Here is a 20,384-nt window from a genome sequence, read left to right on the forward strand (position 1 = left end):
TATAATAAGTAATAATAAAAAAAATCAAATTCTTCAAATTTTTCTAGTGGTATACAAATCAATGTCTAACAGATCATTTTACAAATTTAATGTATTTTTAAAAAAATATTTATATTAACGTCAATATGTTAATTTTTTTAAATTTTAACATTTGATTTTGACGGAAATTTAATTCATCTCGGACAATTCTGAAGTCATTTAAAAATATTTATAAAATAATATATGGAAAAACTAACATATAAGCATGAATCCAGGATTGCTCAATAGGGGGATGGGCATTATTTGGCTGAAATTTTTCCGCCATGAATTTTATTGGAGGTCTTTAGGTCTAATTATTTTAAGTCTTTGGCTATATATTATATTTATATAAAAATAATTCTGGGTTTTTACGTATATTATTTTATTTTTTTTTAAAAAATATATATAACTTTTAGTAAATTTTTTCCCAAAATTCAATTTTTTGGGGGGAATTGGGTTCGGGAAAGCAGCGTGAAGCGATGAAATGTGAGGGAATACGCGCTTGAATTATATTAAATTTAAAAGTTCAAGGTAAATATTTTTCTAAAAAATCCAAACTGTACAATAATTTGCTTAAATAATAGGTTCTTACATGTAACATATAAATATAGATTTGATATATTTATTAGTCTAGATGTTATTTAATAGTAAATTTTGAGCTAGTGAGTAGCTTGTTAAACCATATATGTAAATTATGGGCGTTAATATGAAAAAAAAAATATTACATAATCTTGGAAAAGAAAATTTTATGGCTTGTGTATGTATATATATATGGATTTATGCTAAGCTAAGTAATAATCTTTCCTTATCCTTATTTTTGTATTCCAAAATGTTTGTTGTATTAACTCAAAATTAAGTTTCAATTTTTTTATATATAAAATTAGCTTTAATTTTAAAATATTCTATATACTAATCATTATTAATAAATAAAAACGTATTCCAATTCATTATTAGCCCTTAAAAAAAGTAGAGGTTTAGGAAGCCCCGTGAAGGTGTTTGCTAACCCCGCTATGAGGCTTGATCTTCATACTTTCTTTGCGAAATAGTATCGTTTCTTCTGTTGGTTTTAACTGTTAATAACTGATTTTTTCCTTAACCTTAAACTTAAATGTACAGAAATTAAAAATCACTATAGCCCAATGAATGAAACATTCTGTTGTGAGTAGACATAGATAAAATATATTTTGTCGCCAGATTTTCGGCTAAATCACTCCTATCCGATATTTTCAATTTTATCGTGATTATTTTTATTTTGTATTTTTTTAAAAAAAATACGTAGTATACGCGATATCTCTATATCATCTCCATTAAAGTTAGCTAAACACAATTTGAAAGCCCTAATTCTAAAAATCTTTCCAATGGTTCACGCATATAATTAGTAACAAAATTTTGGAAAAGATTAAAAAGTGATTGAGAACATTAATTCTCAAGATTTTATGAATGTTTAGAGCTTTATTTTAATCCGTTTAGTAGACAGTGGTGGGAAATTAGCAAAAAAATAAGCAAAAAAAGTGTAAAAAGTGTATCATGCCTGCCTGTAATGGTATAGAAGAACTAAAATGTCTCAGTTTAATGGTTAATATTTTGTATTTAACGAACACTCAATAATTCCCTCAATAACGTTTTTGCGAATCACGAAAAATAAAACCCAGGTTATAAACAAAAGAAAACTATGACGTTACACTTTAAAAGCGTAAATCGAGCCAAACTTTTTGAAGAATTAACTTTGAAACCTATATCAATAATAGTGCGTATTTAATATTAGCTCCTGCCCTTCTCTTTTCCTTCCTGCCTTCCCATTCCTTCCTTCCTTCCTTCCTTCCTTCCCCTTCCTTCCTTCCTTCCTTCCTTCCTTCCTTCCTTCCTTCCTTCCTTCCTTCCTTCCTTCCTTCCTTCCTTCCTTCCTTCCTTCAAATCATATCGTTAATCTATTTTTTTGAAAATTATATTTTGAAATATGAGACTCGACTCTGACTGTAGCCTTTTATAAATTTAATAGAACTAGAGCATTAATTAAGAGTAGAATAGTTATACCTTGTGTCATCTATGCAAAAATTTGATACTTAAGAATGAATTGGTTTGCGGTTTAAATACATTTAGATTTTTTGTCGAAATTGTCGACGAAGACCACACATACATAGTGATTTAAAAATTGTAATTTTTTTGTAATATTATTATTGGTTCATGATCAACTTCGTTACAATTCGATAAAATTAAATCTTTATTTTATATTTTACGTGCAAATTACATCATTTCAAATTATACATTTTTAATTATTACGACAAATCAAAATAAAATCGTGAAATAACAATTATACGCAAACTGCATCGCCATTTTATTTCTACGATAGACTTGAGAATAGAGTGAAGCTGGTTGCTTTTTTACATTTTTCGGGTGTTAGGTCGGAAAACGTCGTGTTGGGATATGGAATTCATGGGGAATTTCTAGATCTATCAATTATTGATCATTTACTAAGGGCGGCTATTTAAATTTTAAAAAAATCTGAATTGCCAGGAATTGTATTTCAGCATGTATTGAGTACCCAAAATTGTAAATTTCAAACAATTTTGCCAATACGACATATATAAGACAAACGCATGGGAGAAGTGTTGACTCTAAAATTATAATATCTCCACGATGTGCGATTTTTTATTTTTTTATTATAGAAAGAAAGAAAAAATGATAAAGTTTGAGCGAATGAGGCTAAGTGAGAAATTGATTATTTTCAAAATAGAGTTGCGAAAATGGGATCTCAGATGGATTAAAGATTGTGAGAATTGTGTGCCGGGTTTAAAACCCTGTTAAAATTTTTTTTTTGTAAATATCACTGAACTGAAAAATGAACTACGTGAAATATATAAAAAATTCTGGAAAATCCAGTTCTTAGAAGGCTAAAATAATCGGATTGGGTGCGGATAAAGAAAAATTAAATTTGCAGAGCTCTACATAACATCAAAGTTAAACTAAGTATACGCAAGGAAATAAGGTTTTGTGCATGGTGAATTCAAGTAACAGGAAACACTTGCCATAAAGCCTCAAGATTCTAATAATATATGTCTAGATCTTTGTTCCTTCTAATGAGAAAAATCTTCAGACTTGGGTAATATTTTTCCGGAGGAAGTATTGAGTTAGCCGTTTAACAACACTAACCGAATCACGCATCGTCTCCGATATTCTATATATTATACCACCCCCTAGCACAGGACTACCTGCTGTTCTCTTTTATCTTTGAACCAAGATCTGTATTCCAGCCGGGGGGGGGGTATATGCAGTCATCTAGCTACTGGAAAAAATTATACGACGCTATTCAATATTTTATAAAAAACACGCGAAAAAAAATCAAAAACGTTCAATCCTATATATCAATACCGGTGTTGTTAAAGTGTCTAGATACAATAATGAGGTAACCTTATCTATACACCTTTAATAAAATCAACCTATATCTGAATCTAAGATGCTATTTTTGAGATATCTGTATCTATTTACAGATACATTTTGATATTAATTATATTTCTACCATTTATGATTTATTTAAATTCATTTGATAATATATCCGAGTTTATCTCATCACAAAGGACAAATAGGATCAATTTTATTTTATGCAAAATGGATGACGATACCATATGATAAATTTTATATTACAGTTTATTTTATCATCAAAACTTTTTAGATCAATATTTTTAGAACAAATCGTAAAAGAAATCAAAGAATTATATATATCATATTTTTTTTTTGGGGGGGGGGCACCCTTTAGTTGATATAAATATTGATATATTGATCTTGTCACTCAACAAATTTTGAATAATTTTTTTTAAAAAAAAATGACAGTCGGGACTTTAACCAATTACAACAAAATTTACATTCGTTAAATATAATAACAACCATTATGCCGTCCAAGAGATCCGATAGAAAAAATTGTATGGCTTTAAACGTGGTTACATCAATGATGAAAGTTTTTTAAGAATATTTTATTATACTAAGATCAAAAATTTTTTTACAATAATTTAATAATTACGTATTTTGTATATATGTATTATTAAAATCTAGCAATCATTATTTTCCAGAAATTTGAATTTTAACGATAGAATCTTAAATAGAGGATTATCCTCTCATTATCAAATACAGCTAGTGAATGCTGAATTATGCTAAATAATCAACTCAATAAATCTTGCAATCATTATTTCCCAGAAATTTGAATTTTAACGATAGAATCTTAAATAGAGGATTATCCTCTCATTATAAAATACAGCTAGTGAATGCTAAATTATGCTAAATACTCAACTCAATAAATCTAACAATCATTGAATTTTAACGATAGAATCTTAAATAGAGGATTATCCTCTCATTATAAAATACAGCTAGTGAATGCTGAATTATGCTAAATACTCAACTCAATAAATCTTGCAATCATTATTTTCCAGAAATTTGAATTTTAACGATAGAATCTTAAATAGAGGATTATCCTCTCATTATAAAATACAGCTAGTGAATGCTAAATTATGCTAAATACTCAACTCAATATTTTAGCCAGGAAAATATTGCCTAAACCCTGATATTTTGCTAATAGATGTCCGAACCTTTGTTCCTTCTACAAACAATATCTTCAGGCTTGCGTAACAGTATTCTGTATGAAATATTGAAGTTGGCCGTATGTTAAATTCCGCTCAAAAAGGAGCCTTTTGACAACACTATAACAAAATAAAATGTATCTGCTTCTAGATACATTTTGGCAAAATGTATCCCTATACGTTTTTGGGATTAATGTATCTGTATCTACACTCATTTAAAAAGTATCTTTTAACAACTCTGATCATTACTCCCTACTATATATACTATGCCTCGATAAATGGCAAACATATTTCAATTTTCTGATGAAAGATAATTCTTGAATTTGAAAAAAAAAACACAAATGAATGGTCAAGCTAGTAGTCAAGAAGCTTTAGTTGATGGGAGAGGGGATGTATTTTTTAGAAAGCCATTTAAAACAAGCTTAGGGGCCAAATTTGATGAAAATTTTTTTTTTACTAAGATTGGATAAGATTAGATTGGAATGGCTTGGTGTGACAAAGTTTTTCACGAATCATGCCCAACCTTAAAAAAAAATAAGTCCGAATGCTTGGGTTCCACTTATATTTAAACAGTTAGCAGATTCTAATGGATTCCAACACAATGTAGAATAATTTATATCTCTCTCTTCCAGTGAAGTATTTAGAGAGGGGGGGGGGAAGTGAATTAAATGACCATTTTACCTTCTCAATATTCTTCCCTTCTTTTAAAAATCTTAACCCTATATAAAAAAAGAATATGACACCTGTTCTCTTCCCATAGTGGGATCCTCTAAAAAAAACTAAAAATTTTATGGTTTTTATAATATATTTAAAAAAAAAAAATTTTTTTTGGAAAAAGTTAAAAATAAATGTATTAAGCGTTTGCGTTACATATTTTATAAACACATAATAAAATAATATAAAGAAATTATTCTTCGTTAAAAAAAATAAATTGAGAAATAAAAGCCCTTAAAACTAAAGATCCTTATGTATGTCATTTAAATCTAGTTTTTATAATTGGTCATTTTCATTAAAAAAATAATTTTGTTTCTATAAAATTTAAAATTTTTTTAAAATTTTAAATTTAATTTAAAACAAACATATATTTAAAATTTCTTTTTTAATCTGCAACTTGATTCATGGAACTTCTCATAATTTTCTGCTATCTTTTTGGCATCGTTAATAACAACCTTTTGGGTCAGGTTTTCTCGCCTGACTTATTCAATATCAGCTCGATAAAACATTTGCTATCCGAAACCGTTTCTTCCAACATGTTGGATTCCAAAGCCGGAAGTTCAGCCGAAGATGAGAAAGCGGAGAATTTTTTTGTGGCGATGCTGCCTCAAAAAATCCCTTTCTTCGGATCGATCATGAAATATTTTAAGGAAATGAACGATGACATACATGATTATTCATATGTTTTGGGGTAAGAAAAACAAGCTTAAAAATCAAATTTTTTTATATTTTATTAAAAAATGGCTATTTAATTATTATTCATTGCTGTTTAAAAGAAGTTTTTTTTAAAAAGCTTGAGTTCTTTAGATAGCGATCGGTAGCTATATACTTATCTTTATATAAAAAATTAATTAATAAATCATTCACCATAATTATATTATCTCCTTATTTTATTTTATTATATTTTTAAAAATTCTATCTTTATTTATATTTTGAAATTTTGAAATTTCGCAATTATAATAATATAAAAAAAAAAGTATACGATTAAATTTATAATTTATAATATTTTTTCACATTTTCGAAATGATGAATCTTAGATATCATTTTTAGAGAAAAAAGGCAAAAGCAATGTTGGAAGTAAGGGGGGGGGGCGGAAGGAGTGGTTTGAGAGAGAATTCCTAGAACAAGACCCTCACTCTAGATTTCGAATGCTTCCTGCAATTTTTCTTAGAACCAGTGAGGAACACCATCATCGACGTAAAACTAATCCGGAGATTAGATCGTTTCTTCTTTTGATTAGAAGTCGCAATTTTTTAAAGTAGTTCCATCTCTTTAAAAAGCATCCTTAATGCCTAAATATTGCCAAAGCCTTGAGCTTTCTGTAATAGATGTCCAAACCTTTGTTCCTTCTACAAACATAATCTTCAAGCTTGTGCAATATTGTTTTGGATGAAATAGTGAGTTGGCCGTTTTTAAGTATCGGCTCAAAACGAGTTAGCAACACTAGTGCAGTTGATGATTTGTAAGATTATTTTAGTCTAGCAAAAAAGATTGAGAAGACATATTTACTTTAGAAGCAAATACAAAAAAAATAATATATTCATTAAAATTAAAAATATTAGTTTTGTATAAAAAATTACATATTTAATTAGTGTAATCATATAAATAAATATTTTACATCCCCTCAGCTATTTTAAACTTTTTTTTATGATAAAATATAGGTAAATTTTTACGCAACAATATTTAGATGGCCTTCAAATTAGAAGTGTTTAGATATATTAAAGTTGGCATTTATATGGAAATTTAAAAACACACTTCTTTTCGCGTTTCAAAAAAGTTTCATAATCTTAATATATCATATATAAATATTTATAATATATATGGTTTAGTATATTAATTAGGCTAGTAACTAAGGGGCTCGTAGAATCGGGGCTAGTTGGATTAATTAATATTATGCTTTACAAATATGATATTATTATGATATATTTATAATAAAATAATATAAAATAAGTGTTCATTGACTACAAACTATAATACTATTTATTTAAATCTATTCTATATAATGATGCAATAGAATAGGAAAAAAATTATCAAAATACACTTTTTTTATAATTCTTTGTAATGTAATGTCATATTTTGTGTCATTTTTATATGAATTATTTGTTATGGAAATGATTTATGTAAATGGTATATATTTATTACAATTAAATATTGTCCATAAAAAATAATGTAAGAATAATATGAATTATTTCTATGGGAGTTTTAAAATATAATTGAATTTGAATCTACAAACCCCGGGTTTGGGGCTTGTTGGTCTAAAAATTTTACTTTAGACTAAAAATTCAATCTTGAGAAAAAAAGTATTAAAATATATAAAATATTTATGAATGTATATAAGGTAAAATAGGTGTTTGAAAGAAAGAAAGAAAGAAAGAAAGAAAGAAAGAAAGAAAGAAAGAAAGAAAGAAAGAAAGAAAGAAAGAAAGAAAGAAAGAAAGAAAGAAAGAAAGAAAGAAAGAAAGAAAGAAAGAAAGAAAGTAAGTAAGTAAGTAGAGTTAGGTTAATCATATTTAGAAGATATCATTTTTTAGACAAATTAGTGGTATAATTAATAGGTCTTTTTAAAAATTAAACGAAATTCATATAAATAAGATGAGCAGTTCAATTATTTTGACACGTAATATTATTACTTGAGTCTCTGGTAGTATAATATATATTTTATTTTATAATTTGTGGAAAGACCTAGCGGAGAACACCAGCCAAGTTTTTGCGGTCATCACGAATGTCAGAACTTTACTTTGATATGTAAAAACGATTATTACGAAGTTCGGCGCTACCCCGCCATGAACGTCATCAAGACAACCACCAAAGGATCCATTTTGAAGTGGGGATATTTGGAAGGCATATACAAACTTTTCAAATATGCCCGTGGAAGAAATAACAAGGGTATTACACAATTTCTTGAAAATTATTAGAAATGGCTTCAATTATTTTAGTAAAAACACTCCACGCTAAATTATTCTATTCTTATTCATCTGTCATATTCTATTACGTCATTTTTCACTTATGTTGAAATTCATCTCCCACCGATCTGATATTTAGTTGTCTCAGTAAATATATTGGGTATAAATTCTTTTTTTCTCCAAAGATGCTACTTTTCCGATGACAGTGCCGATCATGGTTGAAGAGAATAGGAAAATGTTATCTAAGTCTAAGGGTATATCCATTACGGAACCGCTAAACGAGAGTCTTGTAGTAATGCTATCGTTGCCATCGAAATATAAGGATAACACCGACACACCCCTGCCGTCAGATCCTCAAGTTTGAAAATTTTTTGTTATAGAAGGAACCTTTATTTTTATCAATTTACTATAGCTACATTATGGTAAATACCCTGACAATGTAGTCTACGTGAAGATGTTTACCGGGTTCGCCTTACCCTGGACATGGTCTGAGAAGGCGCAATCTTTGATCAAAGCTCTCGTTAGGCACAATCAAAATATTACCGATAAAGCATACTTGGCCTATTATAATAAGTTAAAATTTTTAATTATTGATACTTATATATACATATTATATGTATTAAGTCACAAAATTGCTTCCATTTGAAGTCAATTTTTTTAAAAAAAAAACAGCTAATTCATGGTTATTTTTTTCTCCAGAAACATATTTACCTAAGCTTTCGTCTATGAGCAAAATCTTCAGGCATGAGTAGCATATTTCTAGATAAAATAACTCAGTTACTTTTTTTAAAAAAAATTGCCAAATATGTGTCGATTTTGTATCGCTGCTATATATACCTTTATATTAAAATATTGAATTAAAGGCCCTCACAAATATTCGATCGTCACAATGAAATCATGTTCCAAGCTAAAGAGATCAAAACGGATGTTTCATATTGCCATAATTTAATTTAAATAATCCTTTTGAAACATGTGTGAGTGCTTTATGTTGACCTGTAATTTTTAGTATTAAATTATTCTAAAATGTAGGAGATATATAATTTTTTTATAAAAATAATTATTTATGAAATTTAATAAAAATTATGATAATCAAGATATTTAATTTAATCTGTTATCCTTGATAGAAAAGAACATTTAAATCAATAAAACGGCTAGAATATTTTTTCATATAATGAATTACTATTTTATTATTAAGTGTAACTTCGCCCCCCCCCTACTCTAGAGCCCTAAGCAGAATCCATCTATAAGAAAATTATAATTCAGAATATTAAGTTCCATCTTTTCCTTAGTTATTTTTATTTTGCGTCTTAAAAATTAACAAGTATTATATAGTGCTTTAAAGTAACGTCAAAATTATCGTCGTTACATTTTCCATTTTTTGAAGTAACGGTACGACGAGTAAAAATAACGCCTTTCTTTTTTTAAGTAACGTTAACGCAAAAGGTTATTCATTTTTTAAAAAATTTTCAGTCAAGATTGTCAATTTAATTAACATTGAATCAATCAAAGGATGTTATTTTTCTGTCAATTATACTTTTTCACTTGGCTTAAGAAATATTTTTTACCCAAATGAAGAAAACTAAGGGTACAAAGTATGAGTTTACACTTTTTAAGTGTAAATTTGTGTTCCCAACTTATATATTTTAACCTTAATTATAGAATAAACATTAGCATCCTCCAAATTGTGCAACCATTTTTAAGGAAAGAATTGCATATCTTATTATAATAAGATGGTACTCTTTCTACGACTCCATAAAATTAATATAGTCTCATTAAGGAGAATGGTAAACGATTGATGCAATCCACTCAATTAGGTAAATGAGTACATCCAGTTTTACCACGACCAATTTGATTTAGAATAGCGAATGAATTATTCCTGATAATATAATATTCAAAAATTGAAATAAAATATTATCAAAATATAAATTATGAACAATAACTTCAACTGTATATCTTTTTATTTTTGCCTCACAGAATTGCATTAAATGAAATTATTTAAAGCCATTTTTTTTAAATATTATAAATGTTTGCGTGGGAATGAGATTTCCCAAATGCATTTTTCCTTCTCTCTCTAAAATCGAAAAGCCGTAGGAACAGCTTCTATAACTTGTAAAATCATATAGCAAGCCATACAATTTTGGTCTATGAAGATTTGTCACATTCTGAAAATCTCTATAATTTGGATTTATCACAAGACTCGTAAAATCTGCGGCCATTCTCCTTAATTTAATTATTTTCTCCTTTTTACCTTTCACTCTTTTCTGGTGGTAAGCTCCTTCAATATCTCTCTCCACTTTACCTTATTCATGCTATCTCTTTTATCTAATTACTATTTCTTCACATTGGCTCTAACATTATGGCCCTATTGAAGTTTTGGCCTTCCTCTTTTACATTTGCCCATCACTTCCAAACTCTTACCCTTGTTTCCTGTAAAGTTTTAGTGTTGTTGAACGGCTCTGTTTGAGCCGATTTTTAAAAACGGCTAACTCAACATTTTAGCCAGGAAGAAGCCTAAGCCGAGATTTGGACAATAGATGTTCAATCCTATGTGCCATCCATGAAAAAAATCTCTAGACTTTCACAATATTTATATGGATAAAATATCGATATAGCCTTTTTTAAACGGCTATAATTTGCCTTTTATCAACACACATAGTTTATAGGCCTTCTCAATGTGTGATCATACCATCTAAATCTGTTCACCATTATGTTAGTCTTAATAGGCACTACCTTGATTCTTAGTATTTTTTGTACTTCGCACCTTATCCTTTCTACCCCGCGATGATTCTCAGCATTCTCATCTACATAGTTCGTAGACTTCTCTCGTATGATTCTTTGGTTGACCATTTTCCCGAACTATATAGAATAGTCGGTTGTACTATGGAACTGTAAATTTTTCCTTTATGTGTGGGATTATTTTGTCAAAGAGCACTCCAGATAGAGATCTCCACTTTAACCACCCTTGATTAATTTTACTCTTTATCTCTTTCTCTATTGTGCCGTTTGTTTGTACAGTGGAGCCCAAATATTTACAGCTTTCAATTGCCGATATTCAATTTATATAAATGCTCTGTGTTTCATCTCCTATCACCATACAATCCGTCTTATCTCTGTTTACTTTTAGTCCCTGATTTTCTAGGATATTTATCCAACTCACTTATCTTCTTTCATTTCATTCTTGCAATTCGGCAAGTAACACAATATCATCTGCAAATATCATATTCCACAGGACTGTTTGCGGTATAGACTGTGATAATACATTTATCACTGTTATAAAGTGAAGGGGGCTGAGAGCCAACCCTTGATGACTCTTTCGGCTATTGTGAAGCCTCCTGAAGTACCAGTTGTGCTACGGTCCATTGTATGGCCCTTATACACATCCTGTATTATTCTTATATATTTTTGGGAACCTTTTTGTGGCGTAACGCTTACCAGATATGTTTTCTTGAGATTCTATCAAAAGCATTTTCCGGATCGAGAACGACCATGTGTAGTATTTTGTCCTTTTCTCTTGGGAATGAAGCTGATCTTACTTCCTGTCTGAGAAAAGACCTTGACAAAGAAAAGGCAGACTTGGTTCCTTTAAAAACAATACCCCCGTGCAGATTATTTTCTAATAAATATTTATTTTTTTTAAAAAAAATATAAGATGAAGGTCTAATGAAGACACTTTTGATGATAAACTAAACTTTTTTTTCAAATAAGGGTTATTGTTTGATTTTTTAAATTCATCCCAATTGGAAATTTTAATAATACAACCCTCCCATCCTTCGCGCCAGTCGGTATTTAGCATGGAGAAAGAGTGTTGTGCTTAGCTTAGCACTAAGCACTCTCGTTTATCTGATAAAAAAGATAAATTATTATAAAAAGTATCTTATTAGATATTATTTTTTCGCATAATTTTATTTAATTTTTTTTAAGTAACGAGTACTCAGTTACATTTTTTTAATAGCCTATACGTTCTTTTTTTTTCAGATGTAACGAATAACTTACGCGTTTCATTTTTGAAGTAACGTTTATATCACTAGTATTATATAATCTATTCTATCTATCAACGACCCAAGAAATTGACCGTCAGATTGGAAGCAATAATTTTTTAGATCCATCAATATTTGATACTAAATTTTTTTAGTAAAGTAGATATAATTTATGTTGGTATGATCTAACTTGTTCGTATTTTTTTTAAAAAAATTTCATTTTGTCAAATAAATTGATATATCGAGGAGCTGATATTATTTAATTTGTACAACTTGATTAAAAATCTCGTCCGCATTTTATTTGATTCTTCTCCATGCAAGGCAATATTGCTTAGGTACCAAAGTAAAATAGATTTTCTAAAGATAAGTAAGTATTCACTATGTTCATCTTTTGAAATCTGGGGGTCTAAAAATGCAACCAATAACTTCTAAAAAATAAAACAATTTATACAAAAAAAAATTAAATATCTTTTAGATCAGTGATTGAATTCTAAGATCCAATTTATAACATATGTTTAAAGAGAGATATATCAATGAGAGATTGGCCAGGCCAGGTCCGTAACGACCCGTTAAGAAATTTAGCGGATTGCTCACCAAATGTTTTTAAAATAATTTGCCCGAAACCCGGCCCGGCTTAAAGCTTACTATAAAATCCCAAGTTTGGCCTTAGGTTTTCTAAAAAAAATTGAACAAGACATATTACTTTAAATTTAAATGACATAATATCATATAAAAAAGAATTGATAAATGAAATTTCCCAAGCACCAAAATATAGCTGCAAATTAAAATTTATTTAGCACGTATTAAGCTACTGAGTAGATCATAAATATCGAAAGAATTTAACGCTTTTGTTCTTTGATTCTTTTCGGATATAAACAAAAATTTGATTTAATTAATTACCATAATCATTTTTTATGAATATAATATTAACCAACCTCTTATTTTCTGCAAAAGAAATGGCAGAAGTCCTTTAAACAAAATACGCTGGCCTTGCAAATAATCTTCATATCAATAGTCACCAAAACCTTAAGGAATGTTCAGAAATACCCTCAATTTTATTAAAACCGTAGGCAAAAAAGGGAGACAGATTATAATCCCAATGAAGGATACTAGATTCGTCAGCTAATTTCTCCCGGAAATTGTCCGATCCACTTTTTCAACCATTCCCTCCTCTCTATGGTGACATGTTCCTACTTTTTTAAAAAAAAAATTTTTTAATTTAATGCACATATTGGTTTTTTTTTAAATTTTAATTTAATATAAATAAATGTCTTATATTTTTTAACACAAAAAAATTTTTTATTAAATTTTTAATAATAATTGTTTTTGAAAATTTTCATATGATGGACAGGAATGCTTGGCAGTTAATACGGCATTAGCTTTATTAAAAATGCTCTCTATAGGGGCAGAAGAGGGGATTGTAGTTTTATACTTAGTAAACAACTAACGCCAGGAATTTATTAAAAACATTTATTGTTTTAACCTTTGCTTAATTGAGATTAGTTATCCTCCAATCCATTATCTACTACCTCATCAAAAAAATGATATCTCAAAATTAACAGTTTCTGCATTGTTCTAGGGTTTTCAATGTATATTTTAATAGCACTATAAGTTTATTTTTTAAAGGTTCATTCTGGGGAAGTTTTATCCATAGCCATTGAAGCTATAATCCTGTAATTGCAGAAAGAAGATATTGATCTTCATATATGTTAAAATCTTTTTAAAAAAATAAAATATACGTAACTTCAATATAGGATGTTACTGTAAAAATATTTATCATATTTAGGCCATGGTAATGTTAATTCATCTTTTTGAATTTTGAGAAATATAAACAATAATATTCAAATTAATGAACTACAATAATGGCATGTTAAAAAAATTGAAATGTGAAAGAAAAACAGCTGATTAAAAAAAATAAGACTTTTTTTTCTTAAAAAAATCGGATTAATATTAAATTTTTCATATAAATAAAAATAAATAGTGTATTTTAAAATTAACGAACGTTAAGTTCGAACGCTTTCGTCAACAAAAAGGAACGGGTTCTCATTCAAAGTTCGTCAAAAATAAAAAGGAACACAGTTCGTCATTTTTTTCAAAAAACCAACTTCGTACATGTTCGTTTAATATAATTTCATGTTATAAGTTTTGATAAATTATTTAGATATCATTCTAAGTATTAGATAAAAATTATTTGATTTTCATACGATATAAGATAAAATTAGATATACTGTAAATCTACCACACATAATATTCCATTAATACTTACAAATTATCATTATTTTTTTCCACAATATAAATTTTATTGACTTTTTCTTATAACACACAATAGATTAAAATTTTATTTGTTTTTTTGATAGGATAATGATATTATCCAATATTTTCATTAAACACATTTGAAAACCAAAACTCAAGGGCTATGCATGTATGATGTATTATTCATAAATATTCACATTTGGAATAAGCATGCCTTCATTCAGGTGAAAATTTTTAAATCACACACAGTGCAGGGAATGTAACAAATAAATTCATGAAATGCCTATTAACTAATCAATGGATTAATATTTATCAAAATTAAATTTTCTTATTTTTTTTTATTTGTATAGAATATGATTTTACCGAAATTCTGAAATGTGAATGCATTAAAATTATTTGAGATGGTGAGAATGCATCATACAATCTGCATGAAAATGAAAGTGATATTTACTTTATAGGTAATTCAACAAATAATAATTTTCCAGCTGCCACTCCTATCATAAAAATTCAAACCAGTTTTCATTCCATCAAATCATTTTTATTTTCACACTAATAAACTTTCACTTGCATGAAAATATTCCTTATAAAAATCTGAGAATAATTATTCACTGTGTCTTGTAATTATTCTGAAAATAATGCAAAATCCAAATACTCTTCATTCCTGATCAAACTATTCAATATAATAGAAGTGTATTTTGTGATTCGTTTCAAAAGGAGATTTATACCTTAGTAGAGGATGATATTGAAGATAATATATTTTATTCTTTAAACATTCCACACAAAAACTCAGTTTTTCAAAGGATTTTATTCCTCTAAACCACTATGACGGAGATTTTGGAAATTTAATGACAAATTTTCTAAGAAAAAAATATTTGATTTGACCTTTGTTTTCATATCATTAGGTTATTTTAATAATATTTTAGATTTTTTTTAAAATTATATTATGAGTGGAAATTTATATATGATTAAATTACTAATTTAATGTTGATATAAGTTATTTGATTTAACATTAATCACTTTCAGTATTATATTTTAGCAAAATTTGAATCATCAAACCTTAAAAACAAATTAAGATCTTAATTTAATAAAGTTTAACTCTTATTTACTTTGCTTATTATATTTGAAAAAAATGAAATAGGTAATAATCAGGACTTTTTTTGTAAAAACTTTTGCCCTCTCCCATCCTATAAATGTTCTTATAAGCTTTGTGCATATCTTTGCTTAGGATATATTTCTAAAAAAATTAATGGTTGTATATACACATCTTTTTATAATGCTCTTTTATAATAATTATTTTATTTTTTAAATGATTGTTTATTAGTAATAATAATAACATCATTGCTAGTGTATTCATTTTTTGGAGAAAATTATGCAAGGGGAATGTAGCTGGAATAAATTTTATAACAATCACAAGGATTTGCCAAGAGAAATTTTTGACCCCCTGTAGTCTGCACCTATAATGGGGTGCATATTGTATAACTATTTTGTGCTTTATCAGCAAAATATAATATTTCATGGTAATACATTTGTCAAAATCTATTAACCAAATTTTCTTTCTTGCAAAAAGTTTCGCAAATAATGACATAAATAATCCTTATAATAGGGCCTACAATATGGAGTACCTTTTCTAAAGCCAAATTAAGACATTTATTAGGGACCTGCAGACGCGTTCCTAGGCCCATAATATTACATGTCTTTGATAATTATTATTTTTGTCTGCCATCTTATTTCTCTAATTTCTAAATATTCCTTTTTTTAGGATTATAAGTAAGTTATTTAATTATTACATTTTAATATAATATTACAAAGCGAAGAATAAAACAAAGTATTGATAAACCAACTATTTGCGTTTTTTTAAATGGTTGCTAAGGCCAAACGGTAATTTTACTACATTGTAAGAGGCCATTTAAAATACATTATTTGCGCTCGAAACGCGGGATTCGAAACCGGTTTGAATCCGAATATGAAGCAGAGACCGTTAATTTGAACCCGGACCGATATTCGTGACGGTTTCTAAACTACTACACCTTTAAAAATCAAGATAAACCGAATATTTTAAATAAAATAAGATCGCAAAAATTTTTCAACATTTCTTTATTAACTTCGCCATAAAACTAGGATACCACAATAATATCATAAATTTTTAACCCCTTAAGTACTTCCATTTCTCGTGATTGTTATAATCAGTACTATATCACTTTAAAGTGATCATTTTATAAAATGATTCTGAAACCTTCAGTCGCTTCATTATAATTATTTTTCAAATATCTATATGAAGCTTTTGTTACATTTTTTTTTCATACACATAATGGCGACTTCTTATTTATTTTTATTTTATTTTTTTCAAAAACGAAGTGAAACTCCTAGCCCTGAATACAGAGAAAAAGGACATTAAGGCTATATTTTTTTAAAAAAATAATCTTATTTTAATCCCTTAGTAGTTAAAATATAAACCATTTGTGAAGGGCTTAAGGTGCCGTGCCAGTGAGAACCCTCATAAATTCTTCCTTTCTTCGAAAACTCCATATTCTTGATTTGGCAATCCTATATTTTTTTTTCTACAATTCTTCACTTACAACAGTTTTTTCGTTTCTAGTGGGCGTGTTACCAAAATCAAATATGGCCTCTTTCTTCTCATATTCTACTTAGAGGTTAAGCTATATAATCGGCTAAACAAATTTCTCTTTAGAAATCGTCAAATCGACCGCACTATTTTTTTTGTAACCTTTTATTAATTCCAATATGTTATTAATGAATATAAGAACAAAAAAAATATAATTGTGGTTAATTTGGTATTATAAATATATAAAATGAATTCCCCTTTTAGTAATATTAAGCACCCATTTTCCCTTACATTAATTCCAATGTGTTATTAATGAATGTAAGAACAAAAAATCGCTGTTGGTTAATTTGGTATATCATATAATAATATGATTCTTCTGTTCGTTAGTCTTTCTTGAAGGAGAGGTTGAGAACGAAGGGTGACTTTCCTACCTATAAGTTTTATATAAATATAAATAATATTATATAAAAACCTCAATATTTATAAAAATGGAAAATGTTTTATATTTAGGTCAATTATCAAAACCGGAAGATGCATTTGCAATTTCTTTGACTTAGCCGACCCAGTAGCGTCACGATAGTAGAGGGGTGTGGGGGGTACTAAGGGATCCTCGTATCTTAAACCCACGAGAAGTCCGCGTGAGGTTTTGAAGCACTCCCGCATTGTTTTAAAAAATGTCTTAAAATGTTTTATGTACCTAAAATTATTTTTGGTTCATTTTGAATTTCGGATAATTCATCTGTGAACATTTAAACTAAATCTTATTTGTATCAATTTTTATATAGGGTTGTTTTCATATTATTTTAAACAGACAAAAAGTATTAATTTTTAAAAAAAAATAAAATAAATAAAATTGGGGAAAAAAAAACAAACAATTTACATTTTAATAAAAGGAATTAAGTTAATAAAAGAATTTTTTTTTAATTATTAACGGTGGCTACTTGGGGGGGGGGCTTCCAATGAAGCTGACGCAGTTCGATTCGTGTATGGTATATGAAAATATCGGATCGGTTATTTTTGAAAAATATCGGATCGGTTTTTTTTGAAAAATATCGGATCGGTTTTTTTGAAAAATATTGGATCGGTTTTTTTTGAAAAATATCGGATCGGTTTTTTTTGAAAAATATCGGATCGGTTTTTTTTGAAAAATATCGGGCTCGCATCCCTCATTTTTTGTCCAAAGGAAGTTTTGTTTCTATATCCATTTCCGGTTTATGGTAATAAGCTGGTAAAAAGGGCAGATGTATCTTCATCCTTTTTGCAGAGATCTTTTACCCCCCTTCAAAATTTTAAACTCTTGCGCCATATTTAAAGTGCTATTGTAGAGCTAATGGGTTATAGTTTAATTTTTTGAGATGATTATTTTAAAATTGTGCATTTTGGAATTTTTTTTTTTTTTTGTTATTCAAAAGTTAGGCATATTCCTAAAGGCCCGAATTGGAAATTAAATTTTTTTACATTTTTATAACTTCGGTTTATTCGATACAGAATTCAACATCTGGAATAAAATCTAAAAAGGTTTTATAAATATATTTGAAACCGGAAATATTGTAGCGTATTTAATGTTTCGTATCAGCCTCACCTTGTCTCCCGTTATTTATTTTTTTATCGCCTGGATCTAATGGAGGATTAAAAGGAGCAAACTGACCCCGTTGTAATTTTGTTCAACTATCGTTAAAACAAAATCTTTAAAGCACTATCATTTTTTAAAAAAAAAACAACTTCTTCTTTTCGTCAATCCGTTATTTTAGCGCATCACATACGCTATAACCTACCGCTAATTTTTTTTATTAAAAAACCGTTCTATTCGAGAGTTTCAGTTTTTTTAAAATTAATGACAAAATATATTTAATTCCCCCCCCCCCTTCCCTTTTCCCCACAAAAAAAAAGGAAGAAAATTTTATTCGAAAATTAAAAGAAAACAATGATACTTACACTGAACGAAATTAGATCTTTATTCCTGTTATCTATAGCAATCTTAAACCATACCGTTGCACCAATTTTACCTTTCTCCGTAATTTTACCTTGAGTTTGAGCAGGTCCGAAATCCAACATGTCTCCTACATTTAAGCCGCTATTTATAACGACGGATTTGCCATTTACAGAATGCATAGCTATTAAAAATAATATCGAGTCAATTATTTTTGAATTGATGAGAAGAAAGAAGGAGAGAAAAAAAAATAGATATCACGATAATTACTTATTGGACGATTACGGGCAATATAAGCTTCCACAGTCCCTTTGCAGTTGCTGATAGTTAAAATATCCTTCGCTCCAAACCGATATACTTAATATTTTTACGATATAAATAATATGTTAATTTTTCGCGAATTATTCATGATAAATTTTTGTTACTGCTTGCTATAGTTCTCCATGTATTTGATTCACCTATCCCTTCTTTTATTACGCATTTATCGTCTGTATAAAAATGAAATGTACGAATTATTTTGACTTTCAAAATGCGCTATATATTATGTTTACTTTGAGCTTCTACGATCTTCAATCCGAGGAATGCTAAAATAGCGAAGGTTATAAACTTCAGAGACATCTTCGTGGAATAGTGATTTTCGGTGACAAATAAAGTTTTGGCTGAAGAAAGTGATTAAATAATCTATCGTTAACTTTGTACCCGTATTTATACATAACTAATTGCCTCTTCTTTGAAATAAAGTAATAATTTGATTTTCCAAGAAATTTTAAAAAAAAAAATAATTTAAATACTAAGAATTTCGTAAAATAAAAATTGATTTCCTGAGAATTTTGTTTATTGATTTTACGAATTCTCATAAATGGTAATAAATTTTGGCGGAAAAAAAAATACTTTTTTTTTAGCGCGTAAAAAAAAAATATGGCGCAAATATTTACTCAGCTACTTACGTCTTGTTTATATATTATTTATTTTTTTTTTATCAAATTATTCTGCGAAAATTTAATTACGCGAAATAACGCGAATTTTTAATTTTTCTGCGAAGGTATAGCTTAACGGCTCAATATTTAAATTTAAAAATGTACGTCGATGAAAACAGCTGGGCAAGCCTTTTTGATTACCCGTATCAATTATTGAAAAAATTTAAAACGAGAGGGCCAATTTATTCCTATGTCCTGACGCGAACTTTTTTAAAGAATCGCCCTGATCATCGAGATGATAAGGAAGCAAAGTTATCAATCTTAATAGTAGTATTTTAACATAAGAATAATTACCATATAAATTAACCAAAATGGCGGCTCCAGCTGATTTGTATTCAAGCGACACTTTCGAATGCAATTATTATGAATGCATCGTCAGTGAATCATTGAGAATATTATATAAAAAATTTTTGACCCTTCCATAAATTCTCTATACCAATGCTATTGTATTTTTTCTCGCATTTATCTTCTGGGATTCAAT

At 28.2% G+C, this 20,384-nt stretch overlaps 2 protein-coding genes across 3 annotated transcripts; one reads left to right on the forward strand and one right to left on the reverse strand.

The window, feature by feature from the left end:
• Window positions 1-5,583: 5,583 nt before the first annotated feature.
• Window positions 5,584-9,226, forward strand: LOC135929871 (heme-binding protein 2-like). The gene is made up of 5 exons (XM_065466605.1): window positions 5,584-5,991; window positions 7,981-8,186; window positions 8,389-8,561; window positions 8,616-8,776; window positions 9,067-9,226. Exons 1-5 carry the CDS (start codon window positions 5,705-5,707, stop codon window positions 9,155-9,157), a joined length of 918 nt encoding a protein of 305 aa, XP_065322677.1. The 5' UTR covers window positions 5,584-5,704; the 3' UTR covers window positions 9,158-9,226.
• A 7,995-nt stretch (window positions 9,227-17,221) lies between these two features.
• Window positions 17,222-19,643, reverse strand: LOC135929947 (uncharacterized). Of its 2 annotated transcripts, XM_065466703.1 has the most exons (6): window positions 19,626-19,643; window positions 19,478-19,585; window positions 19,352-19,414; window positions 19,197-19,283; window positions 18,932-19,110; window positions 17,222-17,427 (listed from the first exon to the last, which is right to left on the reverse strand). In XM_065466703.1, exons 2-6 carry the CDS (start codon window positions 19,542-19,544, stop codon window positions 17,380-17,382), a joined length of 444 nt encoding a protein of 147 aa, XP_065322775.1. In that variant the 5' UTR covers window positions 19,545-19,585; window positions 19,626-19,643; the 3' UTR covers window positions 17,222-17,379. The 2 variants fall into 2 exon arrangements, with proteins under 2 accessions (XP_065322775.1, XP_065322774.1); XM_065466702.1 differs by having other exon boundaries at window positions 19,478-19,631.
• Window positions 19,644-20,384: the final 741 nt, after the last annotated feature.

Source organism: Gordionus sp. m RMFG-2023, chromosome 5, assembly GCF_954871325.1.
Source record: "Gordionus sp. m RMFG-2023 chromosome 5, tfGorSpeb1-WG-v2, whole genome shotgun sequence".
In the NCBI taxonomy this organism is placed as follows: domain Eukaryota; kingdom Metazoa; phylum Nematomorpha; class Gordioida; order Chordodea; family Parachordodidae; genus Gordionus; species Gordionus sp. m RMFG-2023.

Coding starts and splice junctions, on each gene's coding strand:
- LOC135929871 (XM_065466605.1), top strand. CDS start 5,705: ATGGAACTTCTCATAATTTTCTGCTATCTTTTTGGCATCGTTAATAAC. Junction 5,992..7,980: donor GATTATTCATATGTTTTGGG/GTAAGAAAAACA, acceptor ATTTGTGGAAAG/ACCTAGCGGAGAACACCAGC. Junction 8,187..8,388: donor CCGTGGAAGAAATAACAAGG/GTATTACACAAT, acceptor TTTTCTCCAAAG/ATGCTACTTTTCCGATGACA.
- LOC135929947 (XM_065466703.1), bottom strand. CDS start 19,544: ATGTCTCTGAAGTTTATAACCTTCGCTATTTTAGCATTCCTCGGATTG. Junction 19,415..19,477: donor GAAGATCGTAGAAGCTCAAA/GTAAACATAATA, acceptor ATTTTTATACAG/ACGATAAATGCGTAATAAAA. Junction 19,284..19,351: donor ATGGAGAACTATAGCAAGCA/GTAACAAAAATT, acceptor AAAAATATTAAG/TATATCGGTTTGGAGCGAAG.